Here is a 20,184-nt window from a genome sequence, read left to right as displayed (position 1 = left end):
ATTATGGTTGTCAGATCTTCATGAAAGCAGACATGACATCTGTATCTGAGCTTGACTGATTAATCAGCCAGAACAATATATTTTCTTTCTTTCGTATCACTGTTGCATACTGTAGTTTGGCCACCAGAAAGGAGTTTATCTTGGTCACAATTCTTTTGCACAATTCGCATTTATGTTAAAATATCAGCTGTTATCATTATTTCATTTTTAAATAAATACTATGATTATTGTTGACCTCAAAAATCCAATACAAGTTGAGTTGCACAGCATGAAGCCGATGTATCCTTGGTTAAGGTTAAACGGTTGATGTTTACTGCAGGTGTTCCTGTTGTTTTATGCACTGTTAAGTGACACTGTTAGAAATGTGTTGCCCTGAGATATGACATTGAGTTAAACAAATGCAGATATTTAAAGCCTAACGTGCTCATGAAATGATGTGCCTATTTAAAGTGTCAGTATTGACAATAAGTCTCATTGTCCCTTCTGACTGTAAATAGGTAAGAACAGCTCTGACAAAGATGGTTCACCTTTATGTGAACACTGTGTTAGTGATATGGACACACACATACACATAGGTGAAATAGTGTGTGTTTTCATCAGTCACATTTAAAAGGACAGTGTCACCCAGCCTTCACACACCAGGCCTATTGTTAGAGCGTCCTTTGAAGAGCTGACGTCATGGCCTGTGCTAGGAGGGAAGAGGACTGGGCACGGGGCATGAGCAAGTGGGACTGAGTTAGCAACATCGAGGAACAACTTAACAACATCAAAATGGTAAGAAAAGCAGTACCCTTTTCTCACTTCTCAAATCATTTGGTCTATGATGTGACAGATATGTTCAGAGATGCATAGAACTTCCTTTTGGGATATTCTCAGAGGATAATAGATATCTTGTGTGTGTTTACAGAGTGTCAACACTGTGAGGTTTGCTGTGGGTGTACTTGGTGTCTTTGGATGGTCTCTGACACTCTCCTCAGCCACCCAAGGTATGAATTTAACAGAATTTCATTAGCAAAAAAATGCATTTTGCTTCAGCTTCAGATGTATACCATATGTTGTTTATTGTCTAATTAACTCTATCTTTCCTGTTTGTGTTGCTCCAGTGGGTCTGAGTGAGAAAGTCCTGGTGTTTCCTTATGAAACAGACTTTAGCTTTGTGGCCCTAATCCCGCAGAAGGAGATGGGGCTGAGGGCCTTCACTCTCTGCATGCGTGTGGCCACTGAGCTGCCGGAAGAACGTCAGATCATCCTGTTCGCCTACCGTACCGCCGACTATGACGAGCTCAACGTGTGGCGTGAGCAGGACGGACGCATCTCCTTTTACATGAGCGGTGACGGCACCTTCTTCCACCTGCCGCCCCTTACCACCTTCCGCACCAGCCTCTGCCTGACCTGGGAGTCTCGCACAGGCCTCACTGCTTTCTGGGTGGAAGGGAAACGCAGCACCTACCAGGTCTACAAACCTGGGCACAGCATCCGTCCAAAAGGCACCGTCCTCCTGGGCCAGGACCCAGACAAACACCTGGGAGGTTTAGAGGCCGTGCAGAGCTTTGTAGGGGAGATTACAGATCTGAATATGTGGGACTTTGTGCTCTCCAGGAGCATGATCCAGGCCTGGCACTATGGGCACAAGGTCCCCAAGGGCAACATCTTTGACTGGGGCAATATGGAGTATGAGCTGAACGGTAACGTGATGGTGGTGGATGATGACTGACTCAATGTGGAGTCGAATGCAGAGAGGGATTTAGAGGTCTGTGTTGGACTCATACTGATATGTGTAATTTTCTTTCTTAGATTCAGTGTTCCTTTATGTTAGGGCTCTTCAACTGTTCTTCCATAAAGTCCACACGTCTCTGTTTCAATGTTGCAGGAAGAACCTCTTGATGATAGGTAATGGAAATAGAAAGGATGAATATGCTCCTATATGTAACCTGTAAGCAGCAAAATGCACCGGCAACAACAGCCAATACTTGGTGGTACACAGAAGTCAGTTGTTTTGCATCAGTAACCATTTGCTAAATAGTTTAGGACTAATATCATTCTTCTAATGTTTGTGTTTTTTTAACCAGTCTTTTTTGTATCTCAAAGCTTCATCTTTTTATAGAACAAACTGGTAAATATCAAGCACAAAATGTTGATGTGCCAGATGTATCCATAGGGTGGCACTCTGTACTAGTTCATATCAAACAGAAACTCTGTCAAGTGAAGCATTGTCATGCATCCTCTAATGTGATTTCGCATAGTTGTGAACTGAGGTTATAAACGAGGCCACCAAAAAGTGATTAAAATGTTGCTGCTATAAGAGCAAATTTCAACAAATAATATGCATTTAAATGATCAACTGCAATGTAACTATAACTTAAAAATGTACAGGTAAAAATTGATTTAAAAAAATATTTTTGTCTGATTTGAACATATTGTAACAACAATACATATATATATATATATATATATATATATATATATATATATATATATATATATATATATATATAAATGAAACCTGCTATGATGCATGCAATTAATACACATTTGTCCAATGCTATTGATGATGAGGATGTAAAGGGGAAAATAAAACAGCAAACTGGGAGATACATTAATTCTACTGTAGACTTAATGATTTAACTGCACTCAGAGACAAATAACGATTATCATGTTTAATATCCATCCTCATAATGTTGCCTTCGGTTAGCGTACTCACTCATGAATTTTCCATGTTTCGACTGATGTAAGAACGCTTTTGGGTCTGAAATAAAATCTTGCCATGTGCATAACTAATAATGTTTGTAATTAAAGAGAATATTTCGTCTTTGAACTCTCGCAGCTTCCTTTTCTTAATCATCTTTTCTTTTTTACACATTTTAAAGGAATAATAACTTGTATACATAATTCCAATAGGGGAGTTATTAAGCAAAAATTAAGTTTGACTTATCCAACGGTTTCTTGCACACATACTGCCATTTTCATTGATTTTGTAATGCTTGTGCTCCATTGATAAAATGACATTTTTCAGAAGATTATTTTGAAAGACAGAAAGCTGCTCTGACCCTTCCTTATTGGCCTTTGTCTCCTGTGTTCCTCAGTAAACCATGTTGCACAGACAGAATAAGATGTAAGGTTACATGTTACTCAAGTCATTTGAAGCTGCTTCACTAACAACCCCCCTCAGAATAAGCTTAAGGTCAGATCTTCTCCATCCAAGTGTAACACAGTAACCCTAAGTTCCAGTGTGCCGTCTCTGTTCGTCTCCGTGTCTCTGTGCACTCATCCTCCCTGCCTGCACCACCATCGTGACCTCCTTGCAGAGACGAGGGAGAAGTTTCCAGTGCGCAGCCCATCGAGGCTCCCTTGAGGGTGGGAAAGTGCTGCGTTCCGAGTGTGTGTGTTTATTCTGACCAAATCACCCGTCGGCTCTCTCGCAGCAGCTAAATAAGGAGACGGCAGGGCCAATGAGTTCTGACTGCGGGTCAGCAGCCAAATGTTCCACCTTCTTGGATGTTGCAATGAATCAATCGCAGTGCCCACTCACTGTGTGGTAACACCTTTGTGGACCATCTGCCCAAGCTTGGCTTCTCAGCTCTGTGGTACGCACGCACACACGCATGCACGCACACACACACACACACACACACACACACACACACACACACACGCGCACACGCATGCACGCACGCACACACACACACACACACACACACACACACACACACACACACACACACACACACACACACACACACACATGGTCTGTTATCTCCTTCTTTTTGCATCTCTGCCCAAGAGGGGTACTAATTCTTTATACACACACATGTAAGGTTTAACTTCATTGAGTGCTTTTAGTGTTTCAATAATGTCACTTTTAAAACGTGTCTACTCACAGATCATTTTTAAACATTACTCTTACAAATAAAATTGCATTTTTCTTTTACCAACACAACTGTTTCATTTCACGCAGACATGTTTATGTTTTGGGGCCATACACTCCACTGTTTCTGCACCAAAGAAGGACTTTAAGTTTGTAACAGAAGGATAAAATCTGTGGCCATGCCTCTTCACAGAGTGGATAATTATTCCCTCTGTGTCACTTTATTGCATGTATTATCCAACTAAGCAAACAGTTACAGGGCTCCTTGTCCTGCTTGCGGACAGGGCCGCCAGTGTGTGCCTGTGAGATCTGCATATTGGCCCATGGTGGTTTAAGCTGAGGCAAGGCGGTGCCACTGACTGTATATCCATGCGTGTGTAGCTGGTGAAAATGTTTTCCACACGAGAGGAGATAGACGGCAAGAGGGAGCCCCGCATGAGCCGGCGAGGGGAGACAGAAGGAGGGCCGTTCTGGATTCCTTCGAGCAACTCCAAATAGATTTCCAGGCAAAACATATTTGCATACGCAAGACAGTGCTACGAGCTATCTGAGTGAGCTGTGGCATGTGAGCATTGAACAGATGGATAATTTTTTTTAGAGCTTTCTTGCAGAAATTTCAGCCCATTAAATCGAGATCTTGGGCATTATTCAGCCTGCTTTTGTTCACAAAGCTCACAAAGAGTCATCAGTATCCAGTTGCTCTTGTTCATCAGATTTAGTGCATGATAGATGATATTCAAAAACATGACAGCAAATCATATTTTAAACATCAAGTTCTGGGAATCAATGCATTAAGAAAGCCAAGACGTGCAGACAGCAGAGCAGTGAAGACTGTATCATTTTTTTTCTCAAATTGAGTCAAAAAATCATTCTTGCAAACACTGAACTGCAAAAAAGCTTTATTCCCTGTTAAAAGTAAACCTGTCAAACGGCTTACAGCTTGCTGCAGTTGGCTGTTGTGTGCTTGTTCATGATCATCTGTGATTTATAGGCCATACTAGAGGTCAAAAAGATTTGTCTTGTGATTCAAATATCTGTCTTATTGTTTTGCTATAGCTTGTTTATTCCCAGAAAATAATATTTAGTGAAAGTTGCGTTTTAAAAAGGGATGTGATTCAAAAATCTTGTGACATTAACTTTTCGAGTTGGATTCACTTAATCTTTTTTTAGCAAATGTTTCAAATGTTTACCAAAAGGATGGAGGGTGAAGCTATGACCTGAATGTCAGGTTACTCCTTCACTCTACTGCTCTCTCTTTCTCTTAGACGTTGTAATCTGCCAGTATGGCTGCTTGTCCTGCCCCTCTGGGCTGTATGAAAAATTCACCAGGCCTTCCCATTAGAGTCAGTCTAAATCAGGAAGCACCACATACACGACACATTTGTATCACTCGATGCATAGCAACGCAAATGTTATGTTTATGATACACAAAATCACAGCAGTCGCCAGTTTCTTTTTGCTGCAGATTAGGTCAAGCACATATTGTATGTACTGTACATACAGATGCACACACACAAGCATCAGCAGTCCTGAATTGTTAAAAACAGATGGACTGTACCCTTTTCAGTGCAAGTTTTTCACACTGATGGTGCGAGACCTGACCTTTACTGTGTAGGAGGGTAAGAGCAGTTTTTTCCAGTGTGATACCTTCAGACAGGATGCCTAACGTTGTACTGACACAGGGCCGTAATCACCTATGCACTATATAAGGAGGGCCCATTTTCAATATACTTCGTCTGTGACCCAACCCTCCCGGGGGTTACCCAGGAGAAATATTTAGAAATCTAAAAGCTAAACTGACCATTTCAAAGCATTAAGAAAAAGAAATCATCTAACAGTGTTGTCAAAGTTTTAATCACTGAGTTGACATTTTTATATATTTTGATGCCATTCTATACTACTCTATATAAAAAAAATTTTTATGACGTACTATACTATTACTTTTTTTTATGACTTACTATACTATGACTTTGTATGAACTTTTTATGGCATACTGTACTATATATACTTTTTTTCGACATAATATACTATGACTTTTTATCACTTTTTTCTACATAGTTCTATGACTTTTTATCACTTTTTTCTACATAGGCTCAGTATGATTTATTTTCGACATACTATACTATTAATTTTTTATCAAATTTTTGGACATACCATACCATGACTTATTTCGAATACTATACTAGACGTTTTTTTCAACATACTATACTATGACTTTTTTCGATGTACCATACTGTGACTTTTTATGATTTTCTTAACATACTATACTATAACTTTTTTAAATCTTTTTTTCGACATACTATAATATGAATTTTTTATCAAACTTTTAGACATACCATACCATGACTTATTTCGCCATACTATACTATGACTTTTTTTTATCACATTTTTCAACATACTATACCATGACTTATTTCGACATACTATACTTTGACTTATTTCGCAATACTATACTATGATTTTTTTTATCACATTTTTCGACATACTATACCATGACTTATTTCGACATACTATACTATGACTTTTTTATCACTTTTTTCAACATACTATACTTTGAATTCTTTATGACTTTTTTAGACATACTATACTGTAACTCATTTCGACATACTATACTATGACATTTAATCATTTTTTTTACTTACTAACTGTGATTATTTTGTAAATTTTTTCGACATACTATACTTTAACTTATTTCAACATAACATGACTTTTTTCAACATAGTATGCAATGACTTTTTTTTCTCTAATTTTTTGACATACTATACTATAACTTTTTGACATACTATACTATGACTTTTTATGACTTTTTTTGACATATTATACTAGAAGTTTTTTATGAAACTTTTTATGAAATACTATACTATGACTTATATTTTTTAGCAACATAATATACATTGACATTTTTCAAAAAGGTATTCTTCAGGAATTTTATTTGACTTTTTTTATTTATATAAAAGAGATTCAGCAGTCTGTCCAGGGATGGAATCAAACCCTGGCAGATGTGATTAGGATTGAGCCTTAATGGTACACACCGTACCCACTGGGCTGCTGGGTGGTATAATTTGGTGACTTTTCTTGACATTATATACTATGACTTTTTTATAACTTTTATCAATATACTATACCATGACATTTTCATGACTATTCACGACATACTATACTATGACTTTTTCATAACTTTTATGACGTATTATACTATGACTTTTTTAAATCTTTTTTTCGACACATTGTACTATGACGTTTTTATAACTTTTATTGACATTCTATACAATGACATTTTTCAAAAAGGTATTCTTCAGGCATTTTATTTGACTTTTTTTTAATTTACATATAAGAAATCCAGCAGTCTGTCCAGGGATGGAATTGAAGCCCGGCAGATGTGATTAGGATTGAGCCTTAATGGTACACACCGTACCCATTGGGCTGCTGGGGTGCTGTGATTTGGTGACTTTTTTTGACATTCTATACTAGACGTCTTTTGTGACATACAATACTATGACTTTTTTTATAACTTTTATCAATATACTATATCATGACATTTTTACGACTTTTCTCGACATACTATACTATGACCTTTTTATAACTTTTATGGCATACTATACTATGACTTTTTCACGATTTTTTTGACATACTATACTATGACTTTTTTTTCGACATACAATATATGACTTTTTCATAATTTTCTTGACATACTATACTATGACTCTTTTATCACTTTTTTCAACATACAATAGGCCTACTATGAATTTTTTTCAACATACTATACTATGACTTTTTCATGATTTTTTCGACGTACTATACTATGACTTTTTTAAATCTTTTAATCGACATACTATACTATGACTTTTTTTGGACATACAATACTATGACATTTTTATAACTTTTTATGACATACTATACTATGGCTTTTTATGATTTTTTCGACATACTATACTATGGCTTTTTAAAATCTTTTTTTCGACATACAGTATTATACTATGACTTTTTCGACATATGACGTTGTTATAACGTTGTTATATTTTTTATCAACATAATATACAATGACATTTTTCGAAAAGGTATTCTTCAGGCATTTTATTTGACTTTTTTATTTACATATAAGAGATCCAGCAGTGTGTCCAGGGATGGAATCAAACCCTGTCAGATGTGATTAGGATTGAGCCTTAATGGTACACACCCTAACCATTGGACTGCTGGGGTGCTCTGATTTCATGACTTTTTTTGACATACTATATTATGACTTTTTTATGATTTTTTCGACATACTATATTATGACTTTTTTATGAAATTTTTATGACATGACTTTTTAATGGCATTTTAGGACTATACTATATACTATACTACTATTTCTTTTAATAACCTACTATACCATGACATTTTTGTTATACAAAGATAGCATACTATAATATGATATTTATATGAAATGTTTATTTTCATGTCATACTATACTATGACATTTATATGAAATGTTTGACATACTATACTATGACTTTTAATGACTTTTTTACGACATATGTCATGCCATGTAATTCTATAGCTCAGGCTGTTATAAGACTGCCTGAAGAGTCTGAGGTTGTGGGAGCTATCTCCTCAAGAGCTAGTGAATTTTGAAAGCATATGTCCAAAGGAATGAGTGAAATTATATTATATTCATATTCAAAGTCATTTTTATGAAATATACTATTGCATTTTAATGAAGCTTTTATGGCATACTATACGATAATTTTTTTTTATAACATACCATACTATGACATTATTATGAAATGTTTATGACATACTATATACTATGACATTTTGTCACAGCTTTGTTACAAACTGAGTTGTGGTATACTATATACTATACTATACTATACTACTATTTTGCAATGACATTTTTGTTATAGCATACTATAATATGACATTAATATGAAATGTTTGTCATACTATACTATGGCATTTTCATGGCATACTATACTATGACTTTTTAATAAAATTATATGACATACTATAGTACAACTTTTTAATGAACTTTTTATGACATACTATACTATGACATGTATATGAAATGTTTATGACTGAGTATATAGGGCCCTCATGTGAGAAGGGGGCCAACAAAGATACTAGAATGAATAGCTGTGGATGCGGGGAGGGCCCATAGAGGATGCCTGTGTACAGGGTCCAGAACGTTGTGGTACGCCCCTGCCTGCAGGAACCTCTTATTTGGGATGTGATGCAGTATGATGTAAATATTATTAATTTATGGTGACACTCTCCATGTTAAATTCAAAAGACAGCAACACAATGAGCAGTGGATTGGAAGATGATTGTCTGGCAAAACAGGGAAGCAATGTAATGAAAAGTAAACTAACTGCAGTATATTTCACAAAAGCTCTACAAAACAAATTCCAAACTCTTCACACCCTTTCAGTACCAATCCATCTTGGTGCTTTCCTGTCTCCCCAACCCCAATAGAAAGTGGCATCAGATAGTAGAAGAGAGAAGGAGGCTCTGTGGTTGAATCATTGTGGCTTTTTAGTGAATCCCCCTCCGTTGCCTCTGGGCTGGCCTCTCCTGTGAACATACGAACCATGCCACAGCGTGTGGCGCTGGGAGATGGTCCAGGGCCTTCTGATTAAATATTACAGCCCTCTAAATGGATGGAGATTAGCCTCTGTGGGAATGTTAGGGCTTAATTTACCCCCCGGCCAAGATGTGTGTGTGTGTGTGTGTGTGTGTGTGTGTGTGTGTGTGTGTGTGCGTGTAGATATGAAAGGGAAAGAAGGGAGAGAAGGGGTTGTTGTACATGTACCCCAGTGTAAATGGATTGCATGTTTCCGGGAGTAGGTCAGTAGAGGATGTACTGTGGTTTCAGGGGGTGAATGTTCTGCAGCAGTTCAGAGGTGTGAGCGGGATCAGTCCTGTTCAGTCATGCAAACACTGTATTATACTGTACGTCAGCTGTGAGCTTTCCATTTTTTTTATGCAACACTTGAAATGCAATGATGCATCTGTAACTTATTCTCTTATTGTAGATGAATGATTTTTTGAGCAAAACATTCATCGCAACTGTATGACCTCCCCATAATGCTAACTAGGTAATACAGTGGGCAATACAGCACCATATAGAAAAAACCTTTAGGACAGCAGGTGTGGCAAAAAAACTACCACTTTTGTCCACTAGAATCAACACAAACTGAAAGTTTCATATAGCCACTTTAAATATAAATACATCTGAATAATATATTTTTTTCAAAGATTTCTCTTCTTCAGTTTAGAGTTTTTCTGTCTGCCTCATTTCAGGCGACCTGCAGTCCCCCTCCACCACAGACTCCATGAAAACAAAGCGTAGCTCCACATCCGTTCTGTTTGACCGTAGGTGTTAGCTGGAGTGAAAAAAATATTGAATTCACACATTTGGAAAAAATGACTGTCATCTTAATTGCAGGCTGTTTTCTGTGTTCTGTTATGCCATCTTGACATCGGCGCTGCATTATTGATCGGTTGGTTTTGTAGTTCACCGCGTTTAAAATGCTTTTAAGTGCGTGTTTTGAGGTCTTTGCATGAAAACCCTAAACTTTATTATTTATAAACACACGTAGCCTTTATGGAAAGGGGTGTGTGTGTATTTAATCATTCACTCTATTTTTTCACCTTTATTGAACGTGCTTTTATGTTGGACCTGATGATGGTGGCTGTCTGATTAACTGTTTTTCTCGGTCTTCTCTGCAGGAGTGTGCATCAGATGTATCACTGTGGGGCCTTAATTCTCTGTTAATTTTCCTCTCATAATGGACAGACACATCCATCAAACACACACCACATATGTGTACAGCATCCACAGACAATGACTGTTCAACAAACACACCACATTTGCACACAAACAGCAAAACACGCACACACACACACACACACACACACACACACACACACACACACACACACACACACACACACACACACACACACACACACACACACACACACACACACACAAGCACTCTGCGCCACTGGGCAGGGACTAGCCTGAAAGATTGAAAGCAATTAAAACTATCATCTGCAGTGGCTCTGGGCAGGCCTGTGGCTGCGAGGGGGGAGCTGCCACTGTGCATCAGCCTCTCAGTCTCAGCAAACGCGCAGCGACATGAGAGGGAGAGTCGCAACCCTTTCCAAAACACACAGGCACTGCCAGGGTTTACGTACACACATGTATGCTCACACAAGGCTTTGTCATACAACTGCCATAACACTTATTCCTGCTGCCGAACTTTCCCTTGGTCCTGTGTTTCAGTGTCTTCTTCTGAGAGCTGAACATAGGATGAGGCTCAGAGCTGAAGCATCCCAACACTGTAATTCTCGGCGAAGTTCGATAACTCCAGTGCAGCGAGTGAGCTGAGCTGTTGTGTTCCAATCAGACAATATTGTTGAGATTTAGTGCAGGTATGCTGTGTGTGGCTTCATAATGGCCTGGCCTGAAGCATGAGTAACCAATGTGTCTCCAGAGGTAAAGTAACACAAACAGTGATGAGAGAAAAAGTTAGGATGCAATGATGAGAAAAGATTGAGCAAGATGCCTTCGGTGTTCGGATAAATGCTTAGTTTTTTTCATGTGCATGTCTTACACAAAAAAAGTCTGCGGAGCCTTGGGTACATGTGCTTGCCAACAAAGGAAATAGTTATTGTTCCAGTAAATACTTTTGTGGTTTGTGATGCTTCATTGGAGCATATATAGACACAGACACATATACAGTACACACACCTGCACACAGGGCTCATCAGTCTGATCTCATTATGTGGAAGTGCTATAACTCCAAGCTGTTTGGGCCAAACTTGGAGCAGTTTACCTGCGTTCAGATCCTTGGGAATGGTGGCTGTCTGGCTCTTTCTGGACTGGCCCTTAACAAGTCTCCTCAGGACAACCACACCACCATTATCAACTACTGTTACTGTTTCTCTCTCTCTCTCCGTCCTCTCCCTCCGATCAGCTCTCAACCTGTCACTCTCACTTAGCATCGGCATTAGCACCGGTGGTTTCCTCATCCTGGTTCTCTTCACCCCTCCCTGCCACCATCTCCCCTTGGTGCGTTTGAATACATATCTCCGATATTCAGCCCCTACTTAATTTGACAGGCCCCTGTTTTGTCACTCTGACAGGCCCATAGCAAGACACTAATAGGCCACGGAGACCACCAGCAAAGGCACCAGCCAGGGAGGCCCCTGCGGTGCCAGTCCCCATCACCCTCCACGTCTCTCGGGGCGATGCAGGCAGGAGAGAGGGGGTCAGGGGTGGCGTGGTCAGGCAGCAGTGCTGTCACACCAGGCCACAGCAGACTGGACCAGGCATCAGTGCTGACACCCATCACTGCTCCTCTGTAACACACACACACACACACACACACACACACACACACACACACACACACACACACACACACACACACACACACACACACACACACACACACACACACACACACACACACACACACACACACACAAAAGAGGGTAAAAAGAGCAGCCAGTGGGGGTATCGAGGGATCTAATGACTGCGCCTGCCACTCACAGCAATGACTGCAGTCGTTACAGAGATGGCTGCTGAGAGAGGGAATTAAGTCCACGCTGTTTGTTTGATGATGGACCCATGGTGGAGCAGCTGTGACGGAGGAAGCTTATCTGTCTGTGTGTGTGTGTTCCTCTAGGTCACCTGTCTGACTGATTGTGACCTGCTAAACTCTGATCATAGTTAATTGGTGGCCGTTGGTGGTGGAACGAGGTACCCTACATTTTGAGACAGTGGCTAATGTTCTTCTTTTGTTTGCTTCCAAGACAGGTGAGGGAGGAGTCCAAGTCCGAAACAGACACTGATGCTAAGCAGGACCAATGGCAAGGTTGGTCTGGCGCTCCAACACTTTGGTCCAGACTGAATTATCTCAACAACTATCGGAAAGATTGCCATCAATATCTGTACACACATTAATGGAGCCCAGAGGATGAATCCATGCTGATCCCCTGAACTTAACTTTATTGCCGCCATGAGGTTTTAGTTTTTAGTAAAATATCTCTCGTTTGAATGGATTTCAATAAAATTTGATACAGACATTCCTGATGCCCAGAAGATGAAACCTCATATTTTTGAGGTCCCATAGCTTTTCCTTTAATGCCACGACAAGGTTGACATTTCTGCTTTGGAGTGAAATGCCTCTGATGTATATGAATCATGTAATATGATTAATGACATTTTAAATGTCAATTTTGAAGAGTATGTATTATTTTAGACTTCCTGGGGGTTGCTGTCAATTGCAGGGTCAAAAGGTCCTCAATGTCAGTCAGTGAAGATCATTCTGGATTCTTCTTGTCTTTGACAGGTGCTGTGATAGAGAGAGAAGAGATCCAGAGGACGTCAGGGCTGGGATGAGAGCCAGAGACGGTGTCGGCTGGGGGACTCCCCGGGTCTTTCATGTAGTGAATTATTAAGGTTTACTAATACTTCATAAATCTCCTCTTTGTCCTGTCCATTACCGGCCTGTCACATCCTCTCGCCACTCCTAGACTGACTCACTTGCTTCATCTAAATGACAGAAGTTAAACTGTGTTCCAGAGGAGATGGGGGATGAGGGGTGGAGGGTGAGGGGTGGAGTTTAGGGGGCAACAGCACTCTGCAAGTAGGCCCCAGGGCTGGAGGGCTTGGTGCGGGAGTGTGTCAGTTCAGATTGCATGCTTTGTGCTTGTGTTGCTGCCGCTGCTTGTGTTTGTGTATCTAAAAATGTAAGTATAAATGCACACATAAAGACAGTGAGTGAGTGACTGGATCAAAAGAAGAAGTCAGCCTGTATCATTTCTCAGATCTATGCTTTCTCATTAACTGCACACGTATCTACACCACCAGCTCGCACCCTATCTCCCCCCGCACTCCCTCTCCTCCCCTCCCCTCCCCTCCTCCATCTCTCCTCCTCCCAAAACAGCAAACCTTGCCTCAGTGCGTGCCTGGCGGACTCTCTCCGCGGTCTCGACAGCCGAGCTGGTCGTTGCCCCAAGCGCTGAGGAGCTGTCGCCTCTCGTTAGTGTTGCTGTGGCGACCCAGAGTCCTGCCTCTCTGCTCCTTGATTAGTGAGTGAGGTGGATGGAGTGAGTGTGTGTGTGTGTGTGTGTGTGTGTGTGTGTGTGTGTGTGTGTTTAGTGGAGAAGGAGGGGGTGCTACTCAACCCCCCTCCTGCCCGCAGAGCTGCTTTTAAAGATCAGTGATTTGGTCAATTGGCCTGGCAACTCCAATCCCACGGAAGGTCACTGATGACTCAATGGACCAGTCAGTGAGGCAGGCTGTCATGTCACTATGTGTGTGTGTCCATGTTTGTGTGTATGTGTGTGTGTATACAAGTTACCGAGCCCTCGACAAAATCAATGAGGACAAAATCTATAAAGATGTGAGGATGTCAGAAATTCCACAAGATTTTCCAGGCTTGTTCTAATTCAAAATCATTCTTGAATTACTGTAGATCAGGTGAGCTCATGTAAGCCTACATCACATAGATATGGGCTATTTTACTGCACAGAACAAAAGCAATTCATAGCTTGTGTTCAGTGCTTGTGCTCATCTTTCTTTTCAGCTTTGCTTATTCTGTTTTAATGTTTTAATTCCCTTCATGAATGAAATGGGGCTATACATGTGGAGTCCTGGTAGATGTATAACACATAACAGCAACGTCCCTGGTTTGATTCTGACTGGGGACCTTCATTCCCTTTCTTTCCCTGTTTTTCCTGTCTGTATCTCTCTCCTGTGACATCCAGTAAAGGTAAATGCCCCCCAAAAGAGAAATGGTGTTATAAAAATAAACTCGAACTATTCCCAGGCATAGACGTGATAAAACACAAGTCAGAAGTGAGAAATTAGAAGCACAGTTCTGTTAAACAAAACAATGCTTTTAGTCCAATCTTATCTTGTAACATAAAACTGTGATGGATGGTGGCTGACCTTGTGAAAAACTTTGGACAGCCAACTGTCTGCTGCTGGATGGCCAGGTCAGTGAGTCGCTAGACCCCGAGGGAGCCATAAATACTGTGTGTGATTTCACTTCCTATATGCCCTGCCCTGGGCACAGCTGTCCATCTCTGGACAATTTCTCTGCCCAAAGGGAGGACTGACTGGCTCCGTGGACCTTGTACACAGGCTGCCCAGCTGTTTGGGACTGTCTTTCATTCACCCCCTGGAAAACAGAACCAGACAACTTGGTTAATTTTGAATTTGAAATACTGACTGACTGACTGACTGTAACTGGAGATAGCAATGGTTACCTTCTTAAAACAGCATTATGTACCCTCAAATACTCAAAAAAATAATGACATTCTCATCAGCTTCAGCTACACTTTGTGTTTAGTGCTAATTAGCAAATGTTAGCATGTTGACACAGTAAACTAAGATAGTGATGATAGTAAACATTATACCTGCTAAAAAGTACTATTGTGAGCATGTTAGCATGCTGACATTAACATGTAGCTAATTCCGGGAAATTATATAGTGTTCACCTTGGCACGTTTGACGAAGGCTGCATTATGGCAGCAAGATGAGAAGACTAAGCTAGCTACTTGTTAGCTCATGGCTGTAGACTCTTAGTCTTGGTTAGTATAAATATGTTAGTGCTGATAAGATACCTGAGTTTCGGTACCGATATTTACATAACATAACATAAACCGACACTTGACTGTTACTCTGTATTATGGTAACACTTTGGTTGGTACCAAAAAAACGAATCCCTTTGCAACACAAGAATGTCAGTTTTGGACAATTCTTGCTTTCTACAAAACTTAAAGATTGTGGTTATGGCAAATAAACTATGGTTAAGGTAAGGTTAAAGTGATGATGAAAGTGATTAAAACATACTTTGTTTAAGGTTAGGGAAAGGTAAGGGTTACGGTTAATAAAAAGGCAGACACACTACACAATCATCACCACCTCAACACCCTTACTTTTTGCCTTCATACATAAAGAACACACACGACTTGATGCATTGACATTGGATGTACATCATGAGATGCAGAACTGTCCAATATGGATGAAATACCTAGGGCGACTGGGCATAAAATGTATTGAATTTAAAAAACGTTTTTTTTAACAAATGAAGGCTGATAAGTCCTTTCTCAGTGAAAAATGCAAAAAATCTATCAAAAAGAAGGGAATCAAAATAGAAGACACTTCACAAAGACACAAAAAGATATCACAGGTTCTCCATCACCCATCCACAGTGTATCACAGCTCCAAATTGTTAGATGTGATAGGAGAGAGCCTGGAAGTGGCAGTGAGAATATGTGAGAATGACAGCCAGTGAAAGGGAAACAAGACTTCCCTCTAGCTATGGCTTCCTGACTTGTTTATTTGCTAATGGGTGGGGGGGGGGTTGGGTTGGAGAGAGGGTGAACATATGGTTTGCTAAAACATGGACTTGTAGTTGGGAGGCCGAGGCACCCTAAGGGATGGAGCTGATGGGCTTTGGTCCCTGTCTCCCTCAATTTCTCCCGCTTGGACAGCCAGAGCCGAACAGCCGTCCTCCAGGAGTTAGCAGCCTCTCGCTCTCCCTCTCTCTCCCTGCTGCTGCCCACACCCCCACACTCATCCTCAGTCAAACCCAGAGATTGTGAAGAGTGGGAGGTGAGGGGCCACTGGCTTTGGGGTGTACATGGGGGGTTTACTGGCTGCAGCTGGGAAGCTGACTGACACCATCATCTTGTCCCTGGTCCCCAGAGTGTGAGCCCTGTTGCTGAGGGAATAAAAGCCCCGGTCCCGGCAAGAGGACATGCTGGTACTGTGGTTCTAACACATATGGACATTTGCTCTGCATTAGTGTTCAGATTTTGAACACGTTTGTCGGGTAACGGATACTCTCTTCTCTGGGAGTTTGTCAGAACTCAAAGTGAGGATAGTGAGTGAGGTCAGGAGCTTTGGTTTTAGGAGAGGAGAGTTGTCAATTACCTACCAGCTACTGCAGCTATCTTATACAGATCACTGCACTAAGATAGACAGTGTTACACACACACACACACACACGCACGCACGCACGCACGCACGCACGCACACACACACACACACACACACACACACACACACACACACACACACACACACACACACACACACACACCCTCAAGGTCTATGTATTTATGGACACACTCACTCACTGGGATCAAGGCGCTAATGTACACACATGGTCTCACACACCCTGCATTGATGAACAAACATATGCACACACTCACATAAACTCCCTTTGGGTCAGTGACTTAATATGCACACACACACACACACACACACACACACACACACACACACACACACACACACACACACACACACACACACCGGGTCATTTGTTGATAGACCTACACATGCACACGTCCGCACACACCCTGAAGGTCAGTGCCGTGATGGACAGCAGTCCTGATGCGCTCTGACAGACTCGGCTGCTTCCTTTCATTTTCACTTGCTTTTCCCCCATCAGGTGACACCCATAGGTGCCTTGGCGAGAGAGACCCTGCCTCCTGCGGGTGCGTTTGGGGGCAGCTGGTGAAAGCGGGAGGGCGGAGACTGAGACGATGAGTGAAAAAGCGGGCGGCCGAGACACCAGCTGCTTCCTGTCAGTGACCCACAGCATGGTGTGAACTCGACCTCTCCTCACACTCACATATATATATAGTATATGAATTATAAACAGGATATGTTAGGCATCACCTGCATCTCATTCCAAATGAATTATCTCACCTACTGATTCTGCTGCCAAGTTGCATCCTTATCTGATGTTTCCGAGTCATATGTCTAGTCATGACTGAACCTTGACCTCTGCCCTTTTCAGATATCAACCCAGCTTGCATTGAAAGCTGTGTTTTCACCTTGGAAAATAGCCAGTGTTCGTCTAGCCCTTGTATGTATAATTGTGTGTGTTCATTTAAGTGTGAAGCTGAAAATGTGTCATTGTGGGCTCCCAGCTCTGTTCCCTGACATACTGTTAGGGCAGTTCACCTCCAAAAAGGACACGTCTGTTTTTTCAGTACTTTTGGATGTGGAAGTGGGTCTGAAAGTTTAAAAACATACATGACCTTTGACAGGAATAGTTTTTGGGAAAAAAAAAACATATTCACTTTCTTGCCAAGAGTTAGATGAGAAGATCAATACCACTCATGTCTGTCTGTTAAATATGTAGGTACAGTCAGCCGCCCGTTAGCTTAGCTTAGCACAAAGACTGGAAACAGGGTGAAACAGCTAGCCTGGCTATGTCCAGAGGTAACAAAATCCACTTACCAGCACCTCAAAAGCTCACTAATTAATACGTAGGTTATGTGCGGGAGCAGTGAATTTCTTCAGCCTTGTCATCACCAGGAGGTTGCCAGGCAACCAGCAGAGAGTTTGGCTCCCAGCCAAGAAATAGTCCTGCACAAAACCCCCAGTAAAACCACAACTGGTCACTTTTACACTTATATTTTTGTACTTTTTAAACAAATGAGCTGTAACATGTTAACTATGAGCTTTATTGGTGCTGTTTGGTGGACTTGTTATACCGCTCAGCTGGGCAGAGCCAGGCTAGCTGTTTCCCCTGTTTCCAGTCTTTATGCTAAGCTAAGTGTGCCGCCTGCAGGCTGTAACTTTATATTTAGCGGACATACGAGGGTGGTAATGATCTTCTCATCTAATTCTCAGCAAGAAAGCCAATAAGTGTATTTCCCAAAATCTTGAGCTATCCATTTAAATAAGTTTGTGCACTGCTTCAATTTTACCTTACAATGTCAGGTGCAGATGTATCATTATCATTCAAGTCAGAGAGGCTGAGCAAGTTTGAGAGACTGTATCCAAGCCTCTATTGGTGAGGTTCTATCCTGCTAGAGTGTCCTTGAGCAAAACACAGACACGCCACTTGCTCCAGGACTGCTTAAGTGCCTGGAAGGAAAAGCAAAAACACAAAAAAAGTTCAATTTATGCTCCAACATATGAAGAATTACTCAATACTCAATTATACATGGAGCAACTGCAGTGTATAAACTATATTATTGCAACAATGATGTAAGACAGATCTTAGCATGTTAAAGAATATTATTAGGTTATAATGATAATTTGAAGTCATTAAACACACTAGAAAGAAAACCAAAGGAAGTCATTAAGGGCATGAGGTTGTTTTGTCACTGTGGCTGTGTGTCAGTAAAGCTGGGAATGGCTGTTGGAGTTGTTCTCCTTTGAAAACGAGGGGTAGGAGGGAAAGAGGGGAACGAAGGGAGGGGGGTTGGTGAATAATTGATAGTGGCTGAGAGCGATATGAGTTTAGTTAATGTGCCTAGCAGCACAGACTAAGAGAGGAGCTGTTAGCCATTCCACCTCAGGCCTAAAACTCAGGCAGTGGAAAGACTCACCCTGGGTTAGAGAGGTCGCTGTTTAGTCATCCATCTTCCTATCTGTATATCTTTCTATTACTCCATATAGTCCGTCTTGTCGGATGGTGGGCGCACATAGATTTTTTCTGCATTTGCATGGGTTTGATTGTGTGTGTGTGTTTGTGTGTGTGTGTGTGTGTGTGTGTGTGTGTGTGTGTGTGTGTGTGTGTGTGTGTGTGTGTGTGTGTGTGTGTGTGTGTGTGTGTGTTTGGAGGCATCTGCACAGCTGGATCTCCCTGGTAGCGGTGTTGTTGCAGCCCTCAGGTTCCTTTCTCTGAGTGGTAATAGAGTGCTCCTGTCAGCCTCCCCAGATGCCGCTCCATAAGGACCCTCAACTCTCTTAACTCGCCAGGAGAGTTGTGTGTTCAGACTGCAAGTCTCAGCTTCTTCAGAGTCCTACTTTTCCTGCTGAAGGTAAAACACTGCAGTTTGCATTTGGACTGGGAGTACACTTTTGTACGTGGAGTATTGAAACAAGCAAATACAAGCAAACAAAAAGTCTGGAAAAAAAATGAAGAAAACAGGCTTGTCCAAATTAAAGCCTATCCACCTTCATACACAACTACTACTGAGAATATATATGATTTAATTAATTATATTTAATCATTAAATATAAGCTAAAGTGATTCATGACCTTCCACAGTAAATAAATAAATAATACAATAGCAATGTTTCTGTTAGTACAGACTGGCAAAAGAGTACAATGTCTTAGCCACAATGAACTAATGAACTGCCAATAGATCTTAAAAATCAAACAGACTCATATTAAACTGTGGATAAATATGTTCAAAATAATAATTTGTTAGTAGAAGTCTGATACTCAGAAAACACAATGCATCAGCACCATAGGGATATGTCCCATTTAACTATTTGTTAATTTGTACCAGTTAAGATGATACAATTGTGAGTCAGAAAGTGAGAACATTCCTATAAAATACAAA

At 40.9% G+C, this 20,184-nt stretch overlaps 1 protein-coding gene across 1 annotated transcript; it reads left to right on the top strand.

The window, feature by feature from the left end:
* The first annotated feature begins 678 nt into the window (after window positions 1-678).
* Window positions 679-1,714, top strand: LOC144536712 (C-reactive protein-like). Its single transcript, XM_078279971.1, has 3 exons — window positions 679-708; window positions 908-986; window positions 1,104-1,714. The coding sequence occupies exons 1-3, from the start codon at window positions 679-681 to the stop codon at window positions 1,712-1,714; spliced, it is 720 nt and encodes a 239-aa protein (XP_078136097.1).
* Window positions 1,715-20,184: the final 18,470 nt, after the last annotated feature.

Source organism: Sander vitreus, chromosome 21 (assembly GCF_031162955.1).
Source record: "Sander vitreus isolate 19-12246 chromosome 21, sanVit1, whole genome shotgun sequence".
NCBI lineage: Eukaryota > Metazoa > Chordata > Actinopteri > Perciformes > Percidae > Sander > Sander vitreus.
The sequence above is the reverse complement of the archived record's forward strand: the minus strand, read 5'-3'. Positions and strand labels throughout refer to the sequence as shown.

Bases quoted from the DNA above. Each gene is read 5' to 3' on its own strand.
- LOC144536712 (XM_078279971.1), top strand. From the start codon at position 679: ATGGCCTGTGCTAGGAGGGAAGAGGACTGG. The intron at 709-907 runs GCACGGGGCATG...GTGTGTTTACAG, and splicing joins CTAGGAGGGAAGAGGACTGG to AGTGTCAACACTGTGAGGTT. The intron at 987-1,103 runs GTATGAATTTAA...GTGTTGCTCCAG, and splicing joins ACTCTCCTCAGCCACCCAAG to TGGGTCTGAGTGAGAAAGTC.